This window comes from Anas acuta, chromosome Z (genome assembly GCF_963932015.1).
Source record: "Anas acuta chromosome Z, bAnaAcu1.1, whole genome shotgun sequence".
Taxonomy (NCBI): Eukaryota; Metazoa; Chordata; class Aves; order Anseriformes; family Anatidae; genus Anas; species Anas acuta.
Genome location: NC_089017.1, coordinates 31,767,488 through 31,795,429, shown reverse-complemented (window position 1 = coordinate 31,795,429; position 27,942 = coordinate 31,767,488). Strand labels below are relative to the sequence as shown.

Sequence of the window (27,942 nt, the reverse complement as noted above, 5' to 3'; positions counted from 1 at the left end):
CTTTAGAGAACAGTTTCAAACACTGGAGATGCCTTTTGAGTTGAACCAATTTATGAATTGAAAACCCATGGGAATATTTCTATGGTAACAAACACTGAAGGCTAGAAACACTTAATCTGATTACATTGCGAGTGAAAACGATGCCTCCCCTTCCCATCTCTTGAAACACACTATTTGCAAGAATGAGAAATATCTCTTCAGTACCCAGAAGAACAGACATGTCTATTAACACAGTAAGTTCTTACTAAACTTATAAGCTATCTTAAACTTTTAACTTGGTAATGAACGCGTTGTCTGGAAACAGAAAATACACCTTGAATTACTATTTAGAAAAACAAATAAATTTGTGTATTAGTGGAGTCTGATTAAAGGATGACTACTAAATGATAAGCTAACAAAGACAGTTTCATTTCATTCTCTCCTAGACTATCACACACATTATCCGCTTTCAGGTAACAGGTAAGAAGACCATTAGAAAGGCAATCTTTCTAACCGAAGATATACATGTATGATAACCATATAACTTTGGAGCTCTCAGTACTTCTGGTAAAAATAGAAAACAGAATGCACTGTGTTTTCCTGTTATATTTAAGTTTTACTTTAAAATGGCAAGCTTACTTCTAGACAAACCACTAAACAGAAACGTATTTACTAGAAGGGTAAAAAATAAAAGCTAAGATTTCCTGATGTCAAAGAGATAAAACGCACTCCTATTTCATGTGACCTACTGCTCTAAAAGTAGCAGATATATAGCAGTAGAAATAATGAGAAGCGAGTTACACAGAGCAAGTTGCCTCTCCTGTTGGGTGGATTATGGACCACAACACTTGTGTAGGAGCAATTCTCAAGGCTGTGGTTGGCACAGCTGATCATTCCACGTGACCACTAGCATGTGACAATTATCTTGCAGCCTATATATTTTCTATCCTGAGGCAGCATCATGTAAGAAGAGGGCTTTTCTCCTTTATTTATTTATTTATTTTTTTGCAGTCAAGACATTTATTCTGCTCAAAACTTATGGCATTTTGAAAAACCAAAGCAGCATTGCTTTCTAACCTAGAAAACACAGTTGTGAATAGGCCTTGTTTAACAGCTTTCTGAACAACTCCATCACCTCTTAGCAACCTTGAGATCACTTACTAGAGTATGCACAAAAGAAAAATGGTACCCCAGTACAATTGTAGTTCTTATTAAAACCAATCTGGTAGGTTCAACAGAAAGACAAACCAGATTGCTCAGCCTGTCATTGTCCCCACATGATCCTCAGGTGGCTATTCCTCAATCATTTGTCTTCCTCTCTTGCTTTTCTGTAAAATCTTACCATTGAATCTGTTTATCCAAATAACAAATATGATGATACCCATGTCAACATATTCTATTCACCGTTTATTGCAGGGCAACCCCACATTTTTCACAATGATTGCCTGAAATTCTCTATCTCCTCCCAACTACAACTAGGACAAAACTTATCCAAATTTTTCCAGAACATGTAACTGCAGCAAAAGCCACCAGACATATCCTCTGTTATTAAGTATCTAAGAGCCAGCTAGAGAAATACCTGCAACTTGCAAAAGTAAAGGTCATACCATTGCTTTACATAACTACAACCCACTATGTTAACAAAAGATAAACCCCTGTTGCCTTCTGAAATTTAAAGACAAATACAATACAGGAATAAATCAAAGTAAATAAACCCATCTTTCTTTTAAACATATTTTGGCCAATATTCCAACATGCCTCCAAAATAAGAGGTTCAGGCTGGATGTTAGGAACAGGTTCTTCACTGTGAGAGTGGTCGGGCACTAGAACAGGCTCCCTGGGAAGTAGTCACAGCAGCAAGTCTGCTGGAGTTAAAGAAGCATTTGGACAGTGCTCTCAGACATAGCGTCTGATCTTTGTGGGTCCCATACAATTGAAGATATTCTATGATTCTATGAAATCAGCTGATATGATGGTGCTGCAGAGGCAGAAGCACTTCTATTAATCCTGAGCATTAACAGCAGAACCACACCTCAGTGTCATTTCCACAAAGAAAGGCTGACTGTGATCATCATATCCAGTCTGTCTACATTTAAATATGAAATGCTTACAATGAAGTTTCAGCTACAAAATGGGAATTCTTGTGGACTACACAGTTTTCCAGTTTCTGCTAAGCATTTAGATCACAGTTTTCCTTAATTTATTTTGTGCATGCAATGAATAGATGAAGTTGAAAACCAAACAGGAGATGTAAAATACAACTTAAAACCACTGATAGTGTTTTAAATTGCACAATTTAAGACAACATTTACTGCAGTTTAAGACAACAATTAGTTTTTATTTACTTATTGTGCATATATGTATTTATATATATTTATTGTCATATTATGTGTTCTGAAGAAAATCAAATTTTCATAAGCTTAGGAAGTTAGTAACTTCTTCACTTAAAACACACTAATGATTTCAGTCTTCCTGAAGATACTCAGTGTCCAGAAAGCTACTTCTATATTCCATTTCTTACAAAGACTGCAAGAGTACTCACTATCCTGTTGCTGAAACCAGAAGACAATGTTAGAATTTTGTTCTAGTCCTAAAACAATAAAAATAATAGTAATAAAAATCAAATGAATTAACAAAATATATACAATAGAAAAGCTCGGGACAGCAAAAATAGGTAGAAAGACGGAAGAAAATGTGCTAACACTGGCTACACTGCACCAGTATGACACAGAAAATGCCAGATCACTGTAGCAAATATTTCCAAGATTAAGATGTTGTGTTTTGGCAGGTGTAGACAGAGGAACTGTGTATAATCATGTAATATAATACAATCATAAGAAGAATCAAGTTTACACTGCCAATGTACTTTTGATACTTCCAGCTTTCAAAAACCAGAATTCACACCAGCAATGAACATACATTGAAACAAATTTTGGTGGCTGACTTGAAAGCAAAGCTGGTAACATGATTTTTATCTAGGAAGTTCAGATGGAAAAAAAAAGAAGCAGAGGCACTTTTAGCAGCAGCAACAGGCAATCAGAAAATCAAATGTATCCTTACAATTGCATATATTCTGACTCTAAGTGTTCAGCAGACCAGCTGGACTCAGCACAGGCCAATAAGGTTTCTAGGCAACTTATTTTATTTGTCCATTAATTGTTATGAAAAACTCCTGCCTATACAGAGAGCTTATTCGGGCACAAAGCAGAGACCCTGGCATCTGCCTTCAACATATATTCTGCACAGGTAAGCCACTGCTGGCTAAAGAGTTCAAATATAAATTAGGTTGTTAACTATGTACAAGGCCAGTGATACAAAGTAAGGAAGATGACAGTGAGACATGAATCAGACCTGGTAAAGACAAACTTTGAGTCCAAGAAGAATGTAATGATTTTCTGATAATATCTCAGTACAGATTCATGTTTTTAAGAATACATTTATGAAGTGTATGCTGTTTAAACAACATCCTGCTTTGTAATTCCTTCTAAATGTCAAACTCAGTCAACATAATTTGTTCTCACATAAGTTTTCAGTTCATTATATTGCTCTGCTGTTTACTTTCTGATCAATAAAACAAATAAATGTCGATTGAGGAAGTAAACAGCAAGAAACCACTTCCACAAAAAGGCTGGGAAGGGGCTTAAAATACTATGCCTAGCATTTTCATTCTTGAATGTTTCTTGGCTTTCATACAGTACTTGACACATGAAACCAATTAGAAGCCAGGATAGATGGCCTCATAGCAAATACACTGACTTCTGTTGAAATCACATTAGGAAAAAAAAATTACCCAGAAACAGGAAATGTGGTCTGGCAAGAACTATGTGTATTTTACATTTTTGATGCGCAAGTCACTGTGTGCTAGTCATTAAAGACCTTTAGTTAGACACACAAAGAAAATTTTAAAAGGGGCTTAGCCCTTCTTGTAAATCATGCAAAAGTAAAGCTAATACTCCCAATGCTATTCATGTAGTGTTATTTACTTTGCATAAAGCCTTTACATTTACACCAAATGATTACTGCAGTCAATGAACTGGAAGGCTATTCTTCCACAACATCTGACCAAAAAAAAATCAATGTTACAGCAAGTTTTACTACAGCATTACTTTTACAAAGAAGCCTTTCTGAGACTCTCAGTACCCTCCTTTGACAAGTCACCCAATGTATATAGTTCCCTCATCAACTATGTCAACACTAAACATAGGAAAATGTAGTTTGTTATACCAGTGCAGAAGTTGACTAAAAATTAGGTGCTCACTAAAACCCTGTGCCTAAGCAGCTGCACATTGAAAAGCTCAAAGAAATAAAATCCCTTTCACATGGCAGAAAGTGAGAAAGTACCAAAACAAAATCCTCTGACTACAACTTGTCGGGTTCCTGCTCTGCAGACTGGAATGTAAATACTCAAAAAAGGATAGACTGCCTTACTTACCCCCAGATGGTTACCCAGTTTACCAAAACACAAGGGAATATACTCTATTAAAGTTTCAGTATCCCAACATGACAGGCCTAGTCTCTCAAAGCATTATATTGTCATGAAGTTAGGGAAACAAAGCAGGCTCAGGATGGCCTGTAAGAATTAGGAAAGGAAAATGTTCAGTGTCCATAAAGTGATTATTCCCTTTCTTCTACTCTGAGTACCATGAGTCGTCTCAGCCTTCCCACTTCTCACCAGTAGTCCAGTACTTCTGTTCTCAAATGATGTTTTTTTAATAGGATGTGATAGTCTACTTGTTATAGAGTAAGCTCCTGGTTCTTTGCAAAAAACAAAGTCTAAATATAATCCAGCTTGGGAAAACACCACCAATACTCAGGCCAGCATTCAAAGAATGTCTATGAGCTTAAGAAAAGCCATACTCCATACCAAAAACAAACACATTAATTACCCTGAACAAGTTGTTTCTCTGTACCTATCGCCTGAAGCTATTTAACTATATTAAATACTAATGTCTATGGACTACTAACCATTTTATATGTTGTTCATGAACTGTTGACGTGATTGCACATGTATAATGTGCTAATGGCTAGCATCTTTTACTGGATCAGCTTCAATGCGGTAAACACTGCACTAAGAGTCAGGAAGCGGATAAACTTAAAATTGCTGTTTGGCAGTGAATGGGTAATCACATATTCCTGCAGGCTATCATTAGTCCCCTAACTCAGACAGCCTGCACAGTCTACAATGTATCCAGAGGGTGATTCTAAGCACGTCTGCATTGCCACGTCTGGGATGTCACTGAAAACAAGGGGTCTTAGATCCTAACTCTGGGGTTCACAGAACCACAGGACAATTTGGGTTGGAAAGGAGGTTTCTAGTCCAATCTCCTGCTTGAAGCAGGGTCAGTATGAGATCAGGCCCAGTTGCTCAAGGTTTTATCCAAATGCAACTCAAAAACCTCCAAGAACAGAGACAGCAGCATGTTCCAATGCTCATCTGTCCTTATCATCACTAATGAATGCATTACATGAAAACAGGAGCCTCCCCATTACAAGTGATTCCTTTCCCTACCAGGTAAGCTATGTGAATAAGAGTCAGAAGGGTAGTCCAGGAAGAAGATAAGAGAAACAAGATGATTTACATACTTTTCAGCCAATCAGAATTATGTGCCAGACAGCTGTTCCTTTTGTTTCTGAAGGAAAAAATGCATGAAAAGGTGTTTTTGACACAAACTGTGATGCTGACTTCAATTCTAACCCAAGCACAGAGGACTGACCTGCTGCAGTGAAAAGTCACAGTATGGTCTCTCAGGAACAGTTAATTAATGCTGGAGGAAAGAAATTCTATTCACCAGAAGAAAAAATCTGTTAGAATTGAATGCGCTCAAAAAATAAAGTCTACTAGGGGAAAAAAAAAATGTTTGCAAGCAAAACATGAAACACAGTGACAAGGCAATTTAATCTTACCTCAGCCTCACAAAGTGCCTGAAGACCCTGTAATACTATAGCAGCAGGTGAAGCTTGATCAGGCTTTGTGCACTCATTTAATACCTGGGAAATAGCAGCCAGCATGTCTGCTCCATGCTGGTATGGCCTAAAGGAAAAAACAAAAACAAAAACAAAAAAACAAACAAAACATGAAGATAATAGGACAGTATTCACGCATACACCCAAATTCTACTGGATATACAAAAAATCATTAAGTATTGGTTCTACAGAAGTAACTACTAAAACAGATTAAAACTGAGAGGAAGAAAAAATACAAGGGAGGAAGTGGTAGAGAGCTCTAAACGTCAGACAGAAGTATATCAGGAAATATCAAGTTTGAAATAAATAAATAAATCACCAAAATGTTAAGTTACAGAACTCTTTTTCCAAGGATGTATTTGAAAATATTATACCATCAAGAAGTTGTCAAGAAATAAAATCTACTGTGTGCTATTAAGGACACTACCCTCTGCTTCTTTCTTGTAGTCCCCTATAGGCACTCACTGCTGTGTATCGTTGCAGATTCTGGCAACAAAAGACTTTGTTTGGCCTGATAAATCATCCTTACATCAGCTAGGAACTTTCTTTTCAAATACATTTTTGCTTCAGCTATTTCTTTGGTCTCTCTCCTTCAGTGACTTCATGGGCTACTTGTTTGTTTCCAGTCTTTTAGTATCCATTCAGTCTCTCAGGGTAAAAAACAAACAAACAAACAAACAACCTTCACCTACTGATTTGGTAGATCCTCTCACCGATTCTGTAAGAACTTTGAGTAAATACCATCTGCTGAGGTGCTTTATATGCATAGAACATTCAGGCTTTCTCTAATTGCTCGCACTTTCTTCCAAGTAATTTCTAACTGCACTATGAACAGTGCTTTTTACCTGAATGTTAATTACAGCATTTACTTGTCAAAGAAAACACTCCAACTGCATTTAAATTCCTCTCTCGATCCCTCATTTTTTTTTTTTTTTTTTTTTTTTACTATTTTTTGGAAAACGTTTGATAAAATTAAACATTAAAACTCCATCTTTATTTTGACTCATTTCAGTTTTCTGTTAGAAGAAAGTGAAAAATAGAACCCAAAAGGTAAGTGACAAACCAAAAAGATGGTATAATGCACATGAAACCAGAAGTAATTGATAATGTGTTTAAAAATAATCTTTACAAAAACTGTAAATTATTACTAAAGACCAACATGCACGGATTGTGACAACTAGAAAGGATCAATATACCATCCAGACAGATTTGTTAAACTGTGTTCTGCAGCCAGTATTATTAGTTCTAAATAAAGACCACCAATTTGCATGTGACAAAAAATTACTTTTCAGAAAAGCACCCAGTCTTTCTTTGAATAGATCAAAAGTCTTAGCTGTTTCTTCCAATAGTTCATTAGTCTTTTTATAATTTGCAGTTGGCATGCTTCAATTTTCTGATCTGGATCAGTATGGGACACTTGTTTTGTTTCAGGATGACATTTGTTTACTGTTAATTTTAAAATTATTTATATGTTTTTTCAATTACTTATTATGAAATCCAAAACTTACTAGCTACCATGATTTTCAATGACTGAGTCAGTGTCTCACCCAACTAGAAAAATATTATCCATAATTAATATAACAAACTAGCTAGAATTAATTAGGCACCTTCTCCAAAAAAAAAACCTTGTTTTTCCTTAAAAAGACAGATAACAAAGATTAATAACTAATTCTTCTACTTACCTCTGCCTACAGATATCTCTTATGCAGGCAGCTTTAGCAATCAGCTTTTCCCACTGAGCATCTTTGTCAACAGCCAAAGAAGGCACATCAGACGTTGCCAAGAACTTCTGTAATTCTGGATAAATTCGATCCTAGAAAAAAATTAATTTTAAAATCATTATTGCACCTTCTAAACTTGATGGCAAGATTTTTGATTGGTAGCACTTTTGCATGACTTTTGATTCCTTTTAATTATTGCATATCATAATTTCCTTTTCTTCGCCATTGAAGTCTAATGCTGCCATGAGATCTGACTGGCCTTTACAGACCAAATCTCTATTGCTACTTCATACACAGGCAAGCGAGCTATTGCCTTTTTATTAAGGTCTTGTTCCAACTGCACGTGATGCAAAACAGAAAGCTATTTCTCAAGGAAAAAAAAACGTTTTCCACTCTGAGACCCACTGAAATGAAAAGCAGATTTCCTGAATGATATACTATTGAAATTTTTCACTGAAACATAATCAATAAAGGCACCACTTCCACCATTTACTTTATAGTGCTGATAATGACACATTAGCGTAAGCTATGCATTAAAATGAATTCCCTTCCCTGGTTAGAGGTATTAAATTTACAATTTACAGTTACATGTATCTTAGTAATGTTACAAGAATTTCCTAACCTGTCTTTCCCATAAAGCGGTCATCATCCGCAAAGTAACAGCTCGAAGCTTCGGTGTGCTACCCAGCGTGTGTATGGTACGTAGAATCTGAGCTACGCAAACCTGAAAGAGATTATTTTTAACCAGAGGTCACTTATTTTTTTTTATGTCCAAGAACAAGGACAAATTTACAAATTGTTAGAACCAAGTATAGGTATACTTAGGTAACTGTCCAACCACAATGTCAGAAAGAAGCTGGAAGTTGTTTTCCAGAGGAGAAAAAAACAAACAAAACCCTCAGTGTGCAATGAAACCAAGAGCACATTTTTAGGGTATTTAAAAATAATAATGATATACTACAGACAATAAAACACATGCATTTCACCGTTTAACACAAATATCATGCCCTATCCAAAATATTAGAAAGTTATGCTGAGGCTTACAAATCAATTATTTTAACCAAAATGAGGATTTCTCAGTCTAAATAACTCATTCCTTTGTAAATAAATGACTGGCTTATTGATACAATTCTTATTTTCCTAACAATTTTTCATTCTGACCTTGTGTACACCCAGTGCAGGCAACGTATACAATATATCCCTGTAAAGTGCAGGCTCCAAAGGTCTTCCCAATTTAAATATCAGAACTGGGATCAGATTTGGGACCTAAAATAAAACAAAAGCAGCAAACAACCTCAAAACTAGGTTTTTGATATTGTGTCTTACATACACAACATAGATTTTGTGAGTACATACTAGAAACTCCTCTATTTTCACATTACTTTTTCTGCCACCACAAAAACGAAAGGAAAATTTCAAAGTTGGTAATTTTATTGGTCTTTCAAGTTATTTCTTCTTAATATGTTATCATCTTGGAAGCACCTTGATATGCATGTTCAGCTGTAACGACTGCAGTAGGCAAGAATACTGACAACTGGCCCTCTCTGGCAAGAAAATCAGGTAAAAATGAATGCAATTATGAATTTGGTATGTTCATCAACAGATCCTAGAGGATATTTTTAAAGGCTCTCATAATCAGCAGGTATTAATTGGCCTCATTTTGGAGATTAGTAATATCCATAAGCTCTAACTTGTTAATCATTGACATAAATCCTCTTCACGTGTCATTTTTTAAAGAAATCCTTTAATGACTGGACAGTATTATTTAAACATACCACATCACAACCAAATGCAAATGCTGCAGGTTTTGTTACCATGTATATTGTGGTGACACCAATGGTCTCCTTCTGAAGTGTAATGATTCTTCAAACATACCAGTCTATTAAGAATTCCTTCCATGTGGGGAATTAAAATACAGAGTAAGATTCAGCTACTTAAAATTGCATATTTACAGCTATTCATACGTCCTCCACTCCTTGAACATAAGAGCATTAATAGCAAGAAGTTCAACATTTCCTCTTCAATTTCCATAATACAGTCATTTTTACTTGAGACTTCTTTAACAGGCATACTGAAAGGAACCTTAAGTGAAAATGGTATACTAACAAGCATAATAGATCACTGAAGAAATTATTTCAAGTGACTTCTGTCATTACAAAGGAATTCTGATGATGCTATCATAACCCTCAAACATATCATAATTCAATGTAATTTACTCCATTTTCCTAATATATGGTAGAAGATTGTCACAGAGCTTTCCCTGAAGTGAAAAGCGGCTTTTTTTAACCATCATTCCTCTTTTAATTTATACCTGTTTTCTGTACTTTCAGACCTGCACAAAAAATTCCACAAGCCTTGTGGTTATATTTGTTTACTTTGTTTTCCGTGTGAAGATTCTAATGTAAAATTAAATCTACTCATGATGGGCTTGTTTTTTTTTCCCCCACTTGATTCCATGGATGCTTAAAAGCAATTACACAGCACTTATTCACACTCTGCCTTATACAATAGTAACGATTTTCACTTAATCACATCAATTAAACTTCCACAGATAAAACTTGTATCAAAACATAATGTCATTCTCAAAAGCACAAAAGCCAAGTAGGAAATTTGATATTTAGCAATGACAAACACACACAGTTATTTTTAATTCTTTCAGCTTTCATAACTTTTCCTTAAATGATAAACGATGTATAGAGTTCTCCATTTCACTTTTGTTGTTTACCTTTGGAGTGGGGCTTACTAATTCCAAGCCTTTCCTCTAGAGTGGTGCTTATTTATTCCAAGCCTTATTTTCCCCTGTAAACTTTAAGTACTGTAACTTTAGAAAACTCAGGAAGTCCAAAGCAGGAGAATAAATGTGTATGAAATACCACACATACAGGGCTGAACTGAAAGACTGAGCAACTGCCAAATCCAGTCTTTAAGGGACCGGATCCCATTTTCAATCCAGTCTATAATTCAGTGATCTTAAATCTCATTTTTTTCCTGGCGAAACTGACCCTATATGTATATAAGTCGTTTATACATACTGTAGGTCAAAACAAACAAACAAACAAACAAACCACATTAATGGGAAATTCCACTACACCATTTTCTCAACATGCATTTTTACACAAGCAGATATTTTCGGAAGATAAAACTTTTCACTGTACAAAGGTCCATCTCAGTCCATGGAAGTCACTAAACTTCTGATAGAGCAAGAATAATAAATTGAAATCCAAGAGCTCAGGGACTTTGCATCCTTCCATCTGCAATTATTAATTCTGAGGTACAGACCAAAAAAATGCCATTTGTCCTTCAAGACAGAACTATTTTTATAGTTGAGCAATTCAAATCTGTACTTCCAGAAATGTAAAAGTTTTGTTCTGGAATCTATAGTTAATTCATAAGAAATTAACTACAATACATTATTTATTCAAGTTTTACAATTACCGCATGGCATTTCTAAATAAAATGAATTCCTTTATTTACCCCAAGATCTCCTGACATTTTTGACTAAGGGACTAGCCTGTCCCCCCCCATTTCCCAAGGTTGTTGTTTACCTTTTGTAGAAGCAGCCATCACCTGCCTAGACAGAAGAGTGGCTCTACTGTTAAGTTTTCAAAGCAAAAAGTCAATAGAGGTAGCTGAGAATTTACAGTAGTATTCATTTCTGCAAACTTCCATACCCAGGAGCATTTTCAGTAAAAGCTTAACAGTGCATTGCTTTTTCTCCCATTTATTCCAAACTGAAAACATCCTGTTAGGTAGTACCTGTCTCCCCTCACCCGACCCTGCTTTTCTTTCAGACCTCTTTTGGACTGAAGGCAAGTGGGGCAGTTTTACAGCTTTTTGAAGATATTAGATTTTTGAGGTTTGTATCTTTCACATAAAAACAATGTCTGAAAAAGAGCAAAAATAGAAATAAGGTAGCAGCAGAGATACAGATGAGGGCAGAATTTGTTGAGCTAAAACTGAGTTATTATTTGTGCTTTATATGCGAAGAGACAACATTCAGTTCTCCAATTATAGACATATAATGACTAGTTTTCTAAATAAAAGCTGTAGGAGCAAGTGTTCTTCCTTTAAAAGGATTAAAGATTCTTATACACAGGAAATGTAAATTACAAATGGGTTAATTAAACTTTCTTCTTAAACATGACAAGACCTGATAGATTTATGGAAACAGCAGACCAAAACCCAATGTATTTCAAAATACATCAATTAATTTTGGGAATTTCAGGTGTAATTAACTGGAAATTACTTGTTTACCTGCCCCTGCATATCTTCTAGTACATATCAATATACAATGTGGTGGTGATAGAGAATAGCATATCTGAATTCACAGAGCTATAAGTGACAAATTTAGCTTTTCATCTGAAGCATCTCTCTGGACTTGTCTTTAGTAAGTTTTTTTGGTTTTGCTTCCTCTGCCTGAAACCTAGATCTATAATAAACATTACCATTACTTTATAGTGAGAGGTCAAACAGATGGGCCACAAGAAACACTGTCACCCACAACAGGTGGTTTTATATCTTAATTCTTCAGTAGTCTGCCCCAACATGAACATTCCCAACCAGACTTCTTAACCAATATTCTCCTTTGATGACCTAATAACCTTGTCTCAGCAGCCTCAATAGCCTAAGACAGTTGTAGACAGAGATAAATTTACTTCTACACTTCCATTAACAGTATAAAAAGTAACACCATCTTCATGACAATTCAAGACAGGGGATGAGACAGGTATTATTCCTTCTGATAACGTGACTTTACATCTGATTTTCACCAGAACAGCTGCCAACTCCTCGCAAGTTGCTCTGAAATCTGTCTGCTTTTCTCAAAAAACTAACTCATTCAGAATAGAGTCATACACAAAAGGGTGAAGGTAAAACAAGAAGTGACATACTTCTAAGCATAACATACATCCCTGTGAAGCAACATAACTTACGGTTCTTTGATGTTATCTTATTTTCCCTGGTATGACAACAAATCTAAACCTCACACTGCTTTCAGACCTAACACATGGGTATACACCACAGAATTCAAAGGAGTGACTCCTTGCAAAATCCATCTCATAGCATCACCTTGGAATAAGGTTTTAATGTAACCTGTAGAAGAGAACTGAGGACTTAGTCTTTACCTCCTCCAAAATTCTCGGAACTACTTTTTTTTTTCTCTGTTTATAGCAAGTCTGTTTTCTTTTTCGTTCCATAGTGTTCTCAGCATAGCTCAGCTGCTGTTTCAGACACAGTTAGCAGCTGGGATCCTTCTCCCCCAGTCTCTGGTGGCTACCCTGAATTTATGCTCCTACCATGTGCCTTAATCAGAATATTCCTCCTAGCTTAAATGTCTTTGAAATGCCTTGTCATACTTTCAAGACTGTCATGTCATAATGTTTTATTAATCCTCCATCAAATTAAGTATTTTTTGTTATTACAATGTTCTTTGAAGTACAACAGCAAGTGGGAGAAGTAAGTAGCTCCAAGCCCATCTGCAAATGGCAGGATTTAATTAAATTTAATTAATTACTTCTAGGCCCACTCAAAATCCAATAAAAACATCCGCGTTGACATTGAAAAATAGAAAATAAAAACTTCTTTCAAAACATGAAATTTAATTCATTGATTTCCCTTCCCACTTCCAAACCAATGATTTGGTTAGCCTAACCTATGCACAACACTGTTGTGTTCTGCACTTGACCCATGCCAAAAGGATAAAAGCAATGCCTAAAAGACAAGGATGTTCACAGGAAGAGAATTAAAACTGATTAAATTAAATAGAACACAAAGTAAGACCTGAGAATCAAAGACTTAACATCTTCAAATCAAGAGCATGTTTTGGCTAAGTCAAATTTTAGGAAGCGGAAGTTTTGCAGAGAAACCAAATAATAAAAGAAGAAAAACAAAAACAAAAACTCGAGGGTAGGAACTTTGGTAGATGTACGTAGGTTTATTTCTGAGCACCTGTTGTAACTTAAGTGTTAAGAAAAAAATAAATCAACCACTGGTTTACTGTTACCTGTATCTTATAAGTAATCTGAGGTAAAATCTTGGTGATAAACATACAGTGGTCATTCCGTACCTCCGGGTGGAACACTAACATTAACTATTATAAGCCCAGAAGTCATCAGTTAGATCACTGTATGCTCTTTCACTGAGATAGACAGTCTTCCATACAACTGCACAATGTGTTAACAGGGAAGAAAAGTCTTCTTATTAACATTAATTTGGATTAACATTATCCAAAACATCTGGCATGCAGCAGAATGCCTGGAATACACTCAACTCTGAGGATAAGAGGGTTTTGTTACATCTTCAAACCATATCCATCCCTGATTAATGCTGTCATTGGTTTGTGGTGGTGCACAGAAAAGCTGTATCAGTAAGAGAGATGTGAGATGGGTCTTCATAATGCTCAACTTTCTTACCTAAGCTACTTCCTATGGATCTCTCCCACCTTCTGCTGACTGACAGTGTCTTACACTACTCCACTGGGTCTTACGCTAGCTTTCTAATCAATAGACCATTTCCTGCACTTTTTTTCAGTTGCAGCAGCAATGGACTATGCAAATGACAATCAGACTGAATGACACACAAAATAAATGACATTCAAAAGAAACATTATTATTAATTTTTAGTTATAAAAGCATTCAAATCCTTTAAAATCAGTATGACCAGGCCTAACTTTCCTCAGCCGTGAGGACAAATTCATTCCAAGTCCTGTGTTCACATTAACTTTCTAGTTACGAAGTTTATTCTACACTAAGTTTAACATGCCAAATTCTCAAGGAATTATTAAGCACTTGCAACTATAAGGACAGTTAATTATTTCTTTAAAGGGATTGTCCTTTAAATGTACCTGTTTGGAAATTTACATTCAAGCTACAAGATCAGGAGAAAAACAAAATATTCCTGGCCAGCAAATGGCTCCTCTCTCACTCAGGTAATGCAAATGCACAAATAATACTGGAACTAATTTCTGTATTACATCTATGCTAAATCAAAGGCTTAACACTCCAAAAAGCCAGCATCAGCTCAGCACATAGAAAGCGGCTCCAAAGCTGGAGAGGCACACTGCCCAGCAGAAGTGCCTCCTCCATCCCACACTCTCCTGGAAGATGTGGACATAAGTAAGGTCAAGCCTCTCATTATCAATCTGACAAAGGGTTTCAAAATTCTGGATTTTGTTATTAGCAATGATTTGTACCTCAAAAATTATGTGCAGGTATGCCAACAGCCCTTTACTTGACTCGTATCAAGTAAGATTAAACATGTCAGACAAAATGTTCCTGTTTATTAACAAGACTTTTTTTTTTTTTTTTTAAAGCTACAGGACAATTTTTCATCTTCAAAAACACAAGCTATGGGAGGCCAGTTGGGAGGGACGATGATTCTTCTCTTCTGTTCGCATTTCCTTACACCTTATGGAAGGGAAATTGTTTCTTATGCCAAAACAAAATAAAAACAATAAAATAAAGTAAAAGACTGAAAATAGTAAATGCTGTGACCAAAAGGAACAACTCATTTCAAACAATGTAATCCAAATACGTATTAGTAATGCTGTCTAACTAAATGTAGGATATCACTTTACTTGATTTAGGCCACACACTCTTTGCTTGAATACCTATTTCGGACGTTTCTTTTGGGTCAATTTTAACATTAAGAGATCGCTCCAGTCCCCTTCCCCACCTCAAAGAGCCAACCAAAAATACACAAAATGTCATAGAATCACAGAATGGCTGAGGCTGGAAGGGACCTCTGAAGATATTCTGGTCCAACCCCCCTGCTGAGCAGGATCACCTAGAGCACATTGTGCAGGATGGCATCCAGGCAGGTTTTGAATATCTCCAGAGGAGACTCCACAGCCTCTCTGGGCAACCTGTGCCAGTGCTCTGCCACCCTCACAGTAAAGAAGTGCCCCCTCATATTCAGCCAGAACCTCCTGTGCTTCAGTTTGTGTCTGTTGCCTCTTGTCACCAAGCACCACTGAAAAGGGTCCACCACTGCAATGTGTTCCTGGTTTTACTTCTAGGAAACACAGGGCTGAACTTTGGAGATGAGGTAGGAATAACCTTGTTTTTCCATTAGGCAAGAGATAGTGAACCAGTTTTTCAGTGGTTCCAGTGACCAGGTTTTCAACAGTGTTCAGCACTCTGGCACTTCTTGCTCCACTGAGCAAAACAAAAATATTGAACAGTACACACATCTGAGGACTGGTTCCTTCACTTCAGTGCACAACTGTAAATAAAATTCTGTTTATAAAGGCTGCAAAATAAACTGATCTCAAAAAACTCAAGCACTTTTTAAGAGAACATAAGCAAGGTTTTCAAAAATTACACATACTCCATTATGATCTTAACCAATGAACTTCAACCACAAAGAACCTGTCCAAAAGCTCAGACTACAACAAGATCATTCCCCAACAGCTACTCCCAAAGTTCACATAATGAGATGTGGAACAACACCATCAGGCATGACTTGAGCAAGCCAAATCTATTTCAACAGATTCTTAAACCAGGTCTCCTGAATAAAGAAGTATTTTGCCTTTTTCTTCCACTCTCACTCCTAAAGATCATGAAATAATGCATCTTTGGATATAGTTCTCTGAAGTATTCATTCCAGCAGTTGAAAGACTGTAAAAGAATGGATGTCCTCTAGAGCCTCATAATCCTCTAATAATGGTAATAGATCTCTTGCTACTATTCACCAATGACCTCTCAGTCAGACGATTTAATTTCTTCTCCTGCAGCATGGCTGGTTTCACACAGAGTGTAATAACAGTTTTTGCACAACAAGAAAATTCATCCGATTAGAAGGACTATATTAAGTCTTTAATGAACAGCATGTGTCAGTGCAGCCTCTGCAGTCATTTGATTTAAGGCAGCCTAAAAGCCCACACAGTACTCTTCATGCATCAGCCTTTTAAAAAGATTTCTGGACTTTCTTGGACAATGTTTCAGATCATTACTCCAAAATGCATCAGCTAAAAATGGATCTAATATAATTGCTCATCACAGAACACAACAAGGTTTTCAAGCTTTTATTAAGTGGTGAAGGACATAACACACTGTACATACACTGAAGTCCTCTGGAAAGGACTTCATGCAAAGGATAAGGAAAAAAATAATAAACAAATCTAGAAAAATGCCTGCCAAACCAGTTATACTAATTATTTTTAAACCTAGCACAGCTTTTGAAATGCTCCATTAATTTATCCCAGTGACTATGGGCTCTTCATAAGAACAATATTCTGTGTGGCAATGGAGATCTTGTTTGTGAACCTGACTTGTAGAGCTGTAGTAAATGTGAAAAGTATATAAAGGATAACATTCTACAAGTGCATTTCCTGTTTCTGACCCTGTCTTATCTGGAAACACAATTCTTCAACTCAGATTTTGCATTGTAGCCTTTCTATTCAGTATTCACAACTATCAGCACTAATTGTCCAAACCACAAAATAACAGAACTTCACTGGCAGCATGCCTTAGCAATTTCACATACTCTGCTGTAGTACAGGAGGTAGTCCATGGTTTGTCTGCAAAGCTCACGCTTTCTCATTTTGCCCTGTGGACATTTTATTTACCTTTCGCAATACTAAACTGTGAGGTCTGTTAGCCTAAGCTTACTTTCTTTACTTTTTCTTTTTACCGACTATCAAAGTAATCAGTTATTCCTCCCATATGTGAGCTCCACTGCTTTCTCCCCCAAATACTTTAACTCCAAAAGAAAGCCAAGCCCTAGATAATTGTTCCTGCCTTAGAGAGAGCACTGCATCTACAATAAACGTGATAACCTTTCATTGCACTGCTGTACTGCACTGTAATCTCTGTGGAGCCATTAAGTAGACTCAGAACTAAAATAACTTGTCAGAGGCATGACAAGCGCCAGGAGATCCCAAGTTCAACTAAGCTAGGCAATAAGTCCCAGTTTTAAAAGCATTAAGATCTTTCACAATAAAGAATATTATTTAGAAGGCAGTAACGCATTAGATAGTGCTAACAGTGGAATATGCAAGTCTCCTTGGCTGTAGTAAGGACTGAGAAGGGAAACATCAACCCAAACACACTATTCTTCTCACTCCGAATTTCTAAAACATTACCCATCCAAACAGCAGCTATAATACTAATTATACTGATTGCTTTATGTGATACTACTAAGAAGACATCTGAATACTTTGCATATTTTGCAGCAAAGTATTTTAAAGTCCAGAGTAATTTAAAAGACTAAAAATTCACCATTTGTAGTCCCTATTAGCAAGTTAAATATTCCCCAGTTAGAGGTGATCAACAGTTTCGGGCTTGTGTTTTGCATTTTAAACAACAATTTCTAATTCACATGGAGTTCTACTGATCATTAGGGAAACAAAAAAATATGATGCAATTGTAAGGGAAAGCTGAAACTGTATCTGGGCAGAAGCTGTTTTTCCCAATGAAGGACTTTCTTACCAGAATGAAAGGCTTCTTAGTTCTGATGTAGACAGACAGGCATCATTAGCTCAAGAGGTTGTATTCATCAATCAATCTTATTTATTGTATTGGTCCACAAAAACTTAGCCTTAAATCAGCACAACATGACAAAGTAAATAAATTCACTAACATCTTGCTATACAACAACTTTTAATCCTGTTCCCTGTATCTGTCAAAAGCTTCTGCAGCTCTGCTGACTTTCATTTGCGTTTGTCTCTAAAACTGTTAATTTACAGTCAGTTGTGCTATCCTGTATTGCTGCAGTGAAATTCAGAGCAGAATCATTCCCAACAGGCACAGCTCAGGCCATGCTGCCCAGGTGTCATATTACTTCTGTCATGTTTTTTCAGCAGGTTAGTGTTTCTTTTAATCACTGCCAAATTACACGCTGAACAACTACATCAAATTGTTAATAACCAAAGCATTATGCCTTTACTCTTTCAGTGTCTTCAATGTGTTACTGACTCATCACAGAACTTGAAGACCTACTGCAGCAAGCCAAGTTTGAGATGGCCTGAAGACAAGAACAGGAAAACCAAAGTAAAAAGCCTGAGCTACCTTGATGGTCTTCACATAGTCAGGCAGTCACAAGAAGAAAACTGGCTTATGAACAGCACTTAGGATCAGAAACAAAGAAAAGTTTCTCAGAATAGGCAGACATATGTCTACTGCAGGTGTTAGAACATGCAGCCAGACTTGCCCACTCTTCTGCTTGACAATAATCAACTCATTTACCAGGCCCAGAGCCTGTATTCCTGCTTATAAAGTATTTAGCAGGCATGGCAAAACAGCCACAGTTGGGGTGTGCTGCTCCCAGTTCTGAATGCATACAGAAAAGAGATTTGCAAGAAGAAACTACATTAAAGATGAGACACAGGTTGCTCTCCACAAGCACTGCTGTGCTTTTACAAGTGCAATTCACTTTGCCTGCTCCTGCCCCTTGAATAAAACTAGGTGCTTCCGAATGAAAGCATGGAAATGAAGTTCTAAAAACTACCTCGCTAAAAAAGTTATGCCAATAAAGCACCAATAAGCTACCTTAAGCTTTGCATTCTCTCCCCCCAAAAAGAGTCTCATGCAGTTACAAAAGAATATGCATCTGAAACAGTGATTTCTGACTGCTGCCTTAGGATCACACTGCCATGGTCATACCACAATTTTTCATTACCTGCAAGTTTTACAGTCTTGGCATTGATTAGCTTCACCTCTTTCCCATCAAACATGTTTTTAAGCAGCATGTAAGAAACAGAAGTGTCATCTTCCAGCAATACAATCTTATTCCTAACCTGCTTGCTCATTAAAAGATTCCTTTCATTTTTCCTAGAGGTGAGACATGAGAAATTGTATCCTTTTATTCTGCCACATTTCCAACTTGCACTTAAACAATATTGTCAATATTTCATGCACCACAAGCTTGTAACCAGCACAGTAAGCTACCTTTTAATAAGGGCTAAAATAGCATAAGATAAGGCAGGCCACAACTAATGTTGGTCAAATAAGTCTTAACTGGCAAAGTCCCTGAAGCCCATTATACCTCATGTAACCCAAAACCCCAGGCCCCTGAAGACTACAGTCATATGTGAAACACTCGTAACAGAAACCTGTTAGCAATGCCTGGAACGGATGAGGGAAGATCAGTGGATATGGTCTTCCTGGACTTCAGTATGGCACACCTCCTTGGACACTGCCTTCTGTAAGATCCCCACAGTCAGGTTGTTGGTGTATGGGCTGGATGAGCGGTGAGGTGGATCAAAAACCTCAGAGGCTGGTGGTCAGCAGAATCAAATCTAGCTGGGAGGCCAGTACTTAGCATTGTACCCCAGGGCTCAATACTGGGTCCAGTCCTATTTAACATCTAAACAGACTCGATGATGGGTCTGAGTGCACCTGCAGTAAGTCTGCAGATGACACAAAACAGAGAGGAGTGGCTGATACACCGGAGGGTTGTGCTGCCATCCAGAGGAACATGGGCAAGCTGGAGAAAGGGTCTGACAGAAACCTCATGGAGTTCAACAAGAAGAGTAAAGTCCTGCACCTGAGGAGAAACCCAAGGCACCAGGACATGCTGGGGGCCAGCCAGGTGCAAAGCAGCTCTGCAGGAAAGGACCCTGGAGTCCTGGTGGACTCCAAGTTCAGCATGAACCAGCACACCACCCCCACCGCAGAGATACCTAATGGTATTTTTGGCTACATCAGGCCAAAGTATGGCCAGCAGGTCAAGAGAGGTGATCCTTGCCCTCTACTGAGCACTGGTGAGACCACACCTGAAGGATTGTGTCCAGTACAGTACTGGAGCCCCCAGCACAAGAGAGACATAGACATACTGGAAAGAGTCCAAGGTGATTAAGGGAAGACCTCTCTTATGAGGAGTGGCTGAGAAGTGACAAAAACTGAAACACAGGAGGTTCTATCTAAATATCAAGAAGCATTTTTCACTGCGAAGTGGACTGAGCACCAGCAGATGTTACCCAGAGAGGTTGTGGAGTCTCTATCCTTTGACATATTCAAAAGACATCTGGACACAGCCCTGAGCTTACTCCTCAAAGTGGCTGTGCTTGAGCAGAGGAGTTGGACCAGACGACCTGCATTGGTCCCTTCCAACCTCAACCATTCTGCAATTCTGTAATGCAGAAAAGCAGAAAAAGTTTTTTTTAGGAACTCTTAGTGCTTATTTCTTCCTACCACAGACCGAGCACTTACGATCCAGTATGTTTTACTAACAACACGCAGCACTGGTATTTTTGTTTAAACAGAGTGGCAAAAAAAACTGTGACAAATGAAAAGGAAACCAAGCATTCCCTGGAGCAGCAAAACCATCTTCAGACGGCCTCTTGCCACAGCTGAGAAAATCTTTTGCTCTAAGAATAGTGCTGTGCAAGCATGCAGGCAAATCAGACTTTTTTTTCCAGACACTTTTTAGTTCTCCTCTGTTGTTTAGCCAAGCTCTGGAAAGAAGAGGTACAAAGCTACAACAGAATAGAAGGATTTAAAATCCATAGTTTTAGATAAAGAATTAATTTATGGGCAAGAAAATAGCAATCTTTATAAGAAAATAAGAAAAGATGGTGAAACGGACAAAGAAAGAATAGAAGAAATATCCACAAAAGAGATAATTACTTCATTTTGTGTATTTCTGCCAGGTGCTTAGCTATGAGGAGTCATTTCTAACTTGCAGTATCTCATCGTTTCCACTGAATCCAGATCTGTAACATCCCATAGCAGCTCCACACATGATTCAAGGAGTATACCAAGCACAATGAACAAATATTTCTGAAAAGAAGAAACAGTCTGGGAACTAGGTCCCGTTCTCATTTTGAATTGTAAATTCAAAATCATAAAATGTGTAACCTTGCAGGTGGTTCTTAAAAAGTTAAATAAATATCAACACTGAGATTCAAGATTTGTATAAACACTATTATTTTGACTCTGTAATCAACTATATGTACACAAAAATGAAATGCTACGTTACTAACGTTAGCTTAATAGCAGCAGCACACACAGGACAAAACAGGAACTACAAAATACAATAAAATGAACAAAGTTCAACACTTCTCTAATTAATTCACATACAACAGGCATTAATATACTCCAACAGTAAATTGACCAGAGACCTTCTTCAGTCTAATTGATGGCTTCTTGTTGTTCGAAGTATGCAACAGCTGTGTTACAGACACTTAAGTTGGTTGCACTTTTCAGTTCAGTTTGCAATTTTCTCTTCACTATTATAGCTGTTGCCAACATGCTACATCCATTGTTTTCTTCCAGACCAAAAAGAAAAGTCAGTGCTATTGAGAGAGGGAGTTAGGAGAATCTTATCAAGTAGAGACAGAGCACTGACAGCATTAAATGAGGATGCTACTTAGCGTCTTTGCTAACTATGGTGCATTGTGCAAATTAATTAAAGCAAGAAGCCTTGGGCCCCTTACCAAGGTCAATCTCCTAGTAAGAGTGTGAGCCTATCTTAAAAAACTGGCAGAAAGTGGTCCTGCAGATGGACAAGAGCGAAGGAGCAACTGAGTCTGCACAGAGACAAGAGGTCAACTAGCGGTGACGAGGAAGAGTCATCAATCTTCATCCCCACGACCCCCAGACGACCACCACCAGGATACACTGCGCAAGCGCGGATGGGAGGAGTTTATGGAAATGATTCCTTGGAACTAATTTTAATACGAAGTGGGGACAGGTTATGCATATGTATAGGTATATTGTGAATCTTCATGCATATGTAACTCTTCACTGCATATAACCAAGGCACGTTGCCACGTCAGGTGCGCACGACTTTGGTGGGACTACCTCCTGTGCTGCCCAGCACTGAATAAACACACCTACTGTACTATCTGACCGTGGAGTCCGCTTTCTGTGGGTCACTATCGCTACAGACACCACAATCAAACACCCTTTTAATGACACTTAAACATTCCTTTTTAAATTTCTCCCTCCAAATGATGAAGTCTACTTCATCAAGCTGTAGTGAGAAACGCCATGAGTTAAACATATTTGGAGGTCACCCATTTCTTGGAAACCCAACTACACTGTAGAACAATGCATCCAAAGGCTTTTTGTCACTTTAGTTAAGATGTAAATAATACAATTTCCTTTCCCCCTAATAATGATCTTACAGTTTGAGTAAACGAACACATTCTACACATTCTTCCATGCCTACATAATGCTCACAGTCCTGATGAGTAATTACACAGCAGAAGGCCACCACTTTTTCCAGACTAAGAAACAGAATTTTTAATCTGTTACTACGTGTCTAAACAGAAGTCAGAATCACTTCTGTCTTGGTTACAGATTGTGTAGAGTTAATTTTCCTCCTAGTAGCTGGTATGGTGCTGTGTTTTGGGTTTAGGATAAATAATAATAATGCTGATAAATAGGATAAATAATAATGCTGATAACACATAGATGTTTTAGTTGCTGCAGAGCAGTGCTCACACAGAGCCAAGGCCTTTCCAGCAACTCATGCTGCCCTGCCAGCGAGGAGGCTGGGAGTGCTCCAGGAGCTGGGGGGACACAGCCAGGACAGGTGGCCCAGGCTGGCCAGAGGGGTGTCCCACACTGTATAATGTCATGCTGAACAATAAACTGGGGTGGCTGGCCAGAGGGTGGGGGGTGGGTGAGGCTGCGTGGGGACAGGCTGGGCATCAGTCAGCAGGTGGTGAGCAATACCACTGGGCATCACTTGCTTGGTATATTCTTTTACTATTTTCATTATTATCTTTCCCTTCCTCTCTGTCCTATTAAACTGTCTTTATCTCAACCCAGAAGCTTTTACCTTTCCTCCCTTCCCCCCTGCAATTCTCTACCCAATCCCACTGGGCAGGGGGTGGGGGTAACACTGAGAGAATGCCTGTGTGGTGCTTACCTGCCTGTTGGGTTAAACCACAACATTCTCACATATAATCCAATAAATAAATAAATAAAACTGTGTTGAAAAGAATGAGGTTAGAGATCATTTAGGCAAACCTGACATCCAGTAAGTCCATGTGTCCTGAGGGGATGCACCCACAAGTAGTGAGGGAGCTGGCTAACATCACTGCTGGGACACTCAATTGTCTTTGAAAGGTCATGACAGTCCGGAGAGATGCCAGAGGACTGGAAGAATACAAATGTCACCCCAGTCTTCAAAAAGGGGCAAGAAGACGGACCCAAGGAACTAAAGGGCAGCCGGCCTCACTCAGTCCCTGAAACTTGGAGTCCATCTTTCGTGCGAGTATCGCCATGGGGGTCGACAATCCCCATAGTTGGTGATAACATCAGGCTAGTGAGGCCATAAAGAATGTAAGTGAGTTATATAAGTGGCTAAATGCTTGCTGTTGCCGGGCAAAGTTGTTAACAAATGAATAGCTACTGGGAAAGTACCACTTGTAGAGCTAATGGTATAAGAAGGGAGGCTGTCCTCAATACAGTTAGTTGAAGTTATTGATCCTTAAAGAAATCCCGGTGTCCGAGTGGTCATTACACCACAGTCTTTAAGCATGTGGAAGACAAGAAGGTGATCAGGAGTGGCCACCACAGATTCACCAAAGGGAAATCATACTTAACATGATTGTCTTCTATGATGGGACAACTGGTCTGGATAGCTGAGGGTAAAGTAGTGGATGTTGTCTACCCAGACTTAAGCAAGGCTTTTGACACTGTCTCCTATGATATCCCCATAGGCAAGCTCAGAAAGCGGCATGCTGGATGAGTGGACCATGAGGTGGCCTGAGAACTGCCTGAATGGCAGGTCTCAGAGGTTTCTGAGCAGTGGCACAGAGCCTAGTTTATGGCCTGTAGATAGCAGGGTGCCCTAAGGGTCAATACTAGGTCCAGAAATATAAGTAGAGAGACATGGAGCTACTGGAGCAAGTCCAGCAAAGGGCTATGTTGTGGTGTAACCCAGCAGGCAGCTCAGCAACACAGCCATTTGTTCACCACCCCACACACCAGTGGGGTGGGGGAGAGAATCACTAGGAGAAAAAAAAAAAAAAAGTAAAATCCCATGGGTTGAGATAAAAACAGTTTAATAGGACAGAAGAGGAAGAGAAATAAATAATAATAATAAATAATGATAATAATGATCAAAGTAAATGATGCACAATGCAGCTGCACACCACCTGCTGACTGATGCCCATCCCCAAGCAGTGGCTCCCTCCAACCACCGGGCCAGCCACCCTACGTTAATTGTTCAACATGATGCCATATGGTATGGGATGGCCCTTTGGGCCAGCTGCCCTGGTTCTGTCCCCTCTCAGCTCCATGTGCACCCCCAGCCTCCTCACTGGCAGAGTGGTATGACAAGCTGAAAAGTCCCTGACTTACTGTAAGCACTATTCTGCAACTAAAACATTGGTGTGTTATCAGCATTATTCTCATCCTAAATCCAAAACACAGCATTGCGCCAGCTACTAGGAGGAAAATCAACTCTACCCCACATGGAACCAGGACAGGCTACTACAACAATTGAAGGACTGGAACATCTCTCATGTGAGAATAGGCTAGGGCTTTTTCAGACGATTCTGCCTGAAGAAGAGAAGGTTTAGGTCGATCCAACCAATATGGGTAAGTATCTGAAGGGAGGGTGTCAAGAACATGGGGCCAGATTCTTCTCAGCGTTGCCCAGTGACAGGACAAGAAGCAATAAGCACAAGCTGAAATACAGGTAGTTCTGTCTGAACATAAGGAAAAAATTCTTTACTGCGAGGGTCACTGAGCACTTGAACAGCTTCCCAGAGACACTGTGGAGCTTCCTTCCCTGGAGATATTCCAAATCTGTCTGGACACAGTCTGGGCTAATGTGCTCTAGGGAACCCTGCTTGAACAGGGAAATTGGACTACATCTCCAGAGATGCCTTCCAACCTCAAGCATTCTGTGACTCTGAAATATAATTAAAATCCACAAAAATCAACTATGACACAGGAATATGATTGTATACAATGCTAGAAATACAATAAAGTTTACAAAATACAAGAAGTTCAATCAAGCTGAGAAAAAAATTCAAGAAATCACATGCTCCCAGATCTGTTTCAATCTACTGCACGTGGAAAACACCCACAAAAGAAAACAACAAAGCAAAGGAGCATTGGACAGAAAATTGAACAGACATATTTAAGAAAGTTAACTGTAGGCAACCCACGAAAGATGGAGATGGCACCGAGTTTAGAAACTTCTCCAGTTTGAGAACTACAGTTATCTCCCAGAGCAGTGTATAATGGTCCATAGTGTTTCAGTACATGTTTAATAGCAAGCACATCCTGGACTGCAATGTAGAATTCAGTACCCTAAGACATCAAGCACACACTCCATAAGCCTTATCTTTTCCCAACTTTTGTGCTACAGATTAGATAGCTATTTGAAACAGAAAGTAATTTTAAAAGTGAAGCAAACTTGTCTTTACAGCATATCTGAGACTTGAAGCAACACTTTTCCCTTCCCCACATTTTTCTATTTCACAAGTTAAGACTGTTGTTTATACACAATGACTCTTCTGCTACATATTACTGTATCTACATTAAAAAGCCAGGTATCTACATTCATCTTTCTAAAATAGGCAAGAAAGTATAAGCATACTGCATAAATCTGGCTTGAATTCACTACTGAAGGAAGGAAGGATGGTACAGACTATGGAGATATTTTTAAAAAGCATGACTGCATACATTATAATGGACATGGCAGTCCTCCAGTAACCACAAAAGGACACAGGGAACAGCAATATGCAATCAACAAAAGCCAGAAATGGTTTAGTAGCCTCTTTTCAACTTTTTTTTTGTGTGTTGTATTTTCATACTAATTAAGTAGTTTCACTAAATAAGCCAGTTGTTTTCCTATGCCTGAAGAACCGATAAACACTACAAAACAGAGAAATAATACATACGTATTTGTGTGTACATGACACACAAAATTTTTCATCTTGAAAAGCCCAAAAAGGACCAGGGGAGTTCTGGTGAGCTTTGGGTTTGTGTACATACACAAGTGTGTACATGTTCATGCGTGCATCTCTAAGGGTACTCCCTACAGGGGAGTCCAGCTGGCTGGGTGCACACACATGCACAGACTTGTGGATGTAGGAGTGGAGGGCAGTCTGTATCAACAACTGCAGCGTAGCTGTGGCCTCAGGGGCTCTTAGGTCCAGATGCCAGCAAATGGGGAGACCGGGATCCAGAGGCCAACCTGCATGTACACAGTGTCTGAGCCCTGCTGCTGCAGACATCCATACTGAACACATATACGCATTCCCACTAGCAGACCTTCAACCTGCACTGTTGAAAAGGGGAGCAGCACGAGGCCACTGGCGCTCTTTGTGTTCATGAGTGCTTTGCATCTCTGTATTATATAAATACAGCCACAGATATGTGATGCACACGTGCTCCATGTGTGCAACACAAACTCAGTCTCACTACTTGCTGGACCTGAGGGCAAGAAATGGTGGCAGCCTTGTCCCCCTCCTGCTGCAGAATCAAGCCCTATCCCTGCAGCAAAATTCAGTAACATTAAGTTTTTACCTGAGAACAATCAGCTTTGGCTACTTCTGTAGCAGTCTGGAGTACATCTCGAAGACTGTCTCCATTTTCTTGTATCAATAGATAAGCCAGCAGGAGGAAAACATGGGCAGGGACTTGAGTTGTAATAGGTAGCAGTGATTTCACTGAAGATAACCAGCCAGTAACTGCAGTCTTCTCTTTCATGAGCTCTACAATCTTCCAGGTGGTGTACAATGAACTGTAAGAGCTGGTTATTGGAAAAAGGAGTTTGCAGGACATCTGAAAACCAGTGAAACACAGAAACAAAACTTTCAATCCAACAGATAAGGTAAAGAAAGAACAAAAAAACAACCAAACAAACAATAACTTAATCAGTTCTGTCATCCAAAGCAAGTATTTTGTTTGAGAATCTCAACTCCATAAATGTAAAGAATAATTCACAATACATTTCTTTACAATCCTTTATGTGAATTCTCCTACTAAGGATGATTGAATGCATTGATAATTCTTTACTTGGGAGATTACCCTTTATTTGGCATCCATCTTTCCTGTAGGTAAATGCACTAAAATGTGTATAATAAAACTGGAGTGCATAAAAACCTTCCATTCCTGATCATGACATGTCCATCACAAAAGTATAAGCTTATAATAACAATATTTACATATTTTAAGGAAATCCTCTTACATTTCATAGCACTCAATAAAATGCCATAATCTCTGGCTGACAAGATAACTTGGAGCTAACAATCTCCTCTTGATAAATTTGCAATCAACAACATAAATTTGTGAAACTGCCATAGATATAGCTACTTAAACTTTATCCAAGGACACAGAGTCGACTAAGAGCATTACTGTCTGTAAGT

The 27,942-nt window shown here is 38.4% G+C and overlaps 1 protein-coding gene across 2 annotated transcripts in view; it reads right to left on the bottom strand.

The window, feature by feature from the left end:
• The window catches only part of FOCAD (focadhesin), a 116,258-nt gene that overhangs the window by 57,040 nt on the left and 31,276 nt on the right, over positions 1–27,942 (bottom strand). For both annotated transcript variants that reach the window (XM_068665959.1, XM_068665960.1), the window contains 5 exons: positions 27,101–27,358; positions 8,826–8,930; positions 8,287–8,388; positions 7,626–7,756; positions 5,884–6,010 (listed from right to left, as the gene is read on the bottom strand). In XM_068665959.1, the coding sequence (XP_068522060.1) occupies positions 5,884–6,010; positions 7,626–7,756; positions 8,287–8,388; positions 8,826–8,930; positions 27,101–27,358 (723 nt within the window). The remainder of the gene's footprint in view (positions 1–5,883; positions 6,011–7,625; positions 7,757–8,286; positions 8,389–8,825; positions 8,931–27,100; positions 27,359–27,942) is intronic.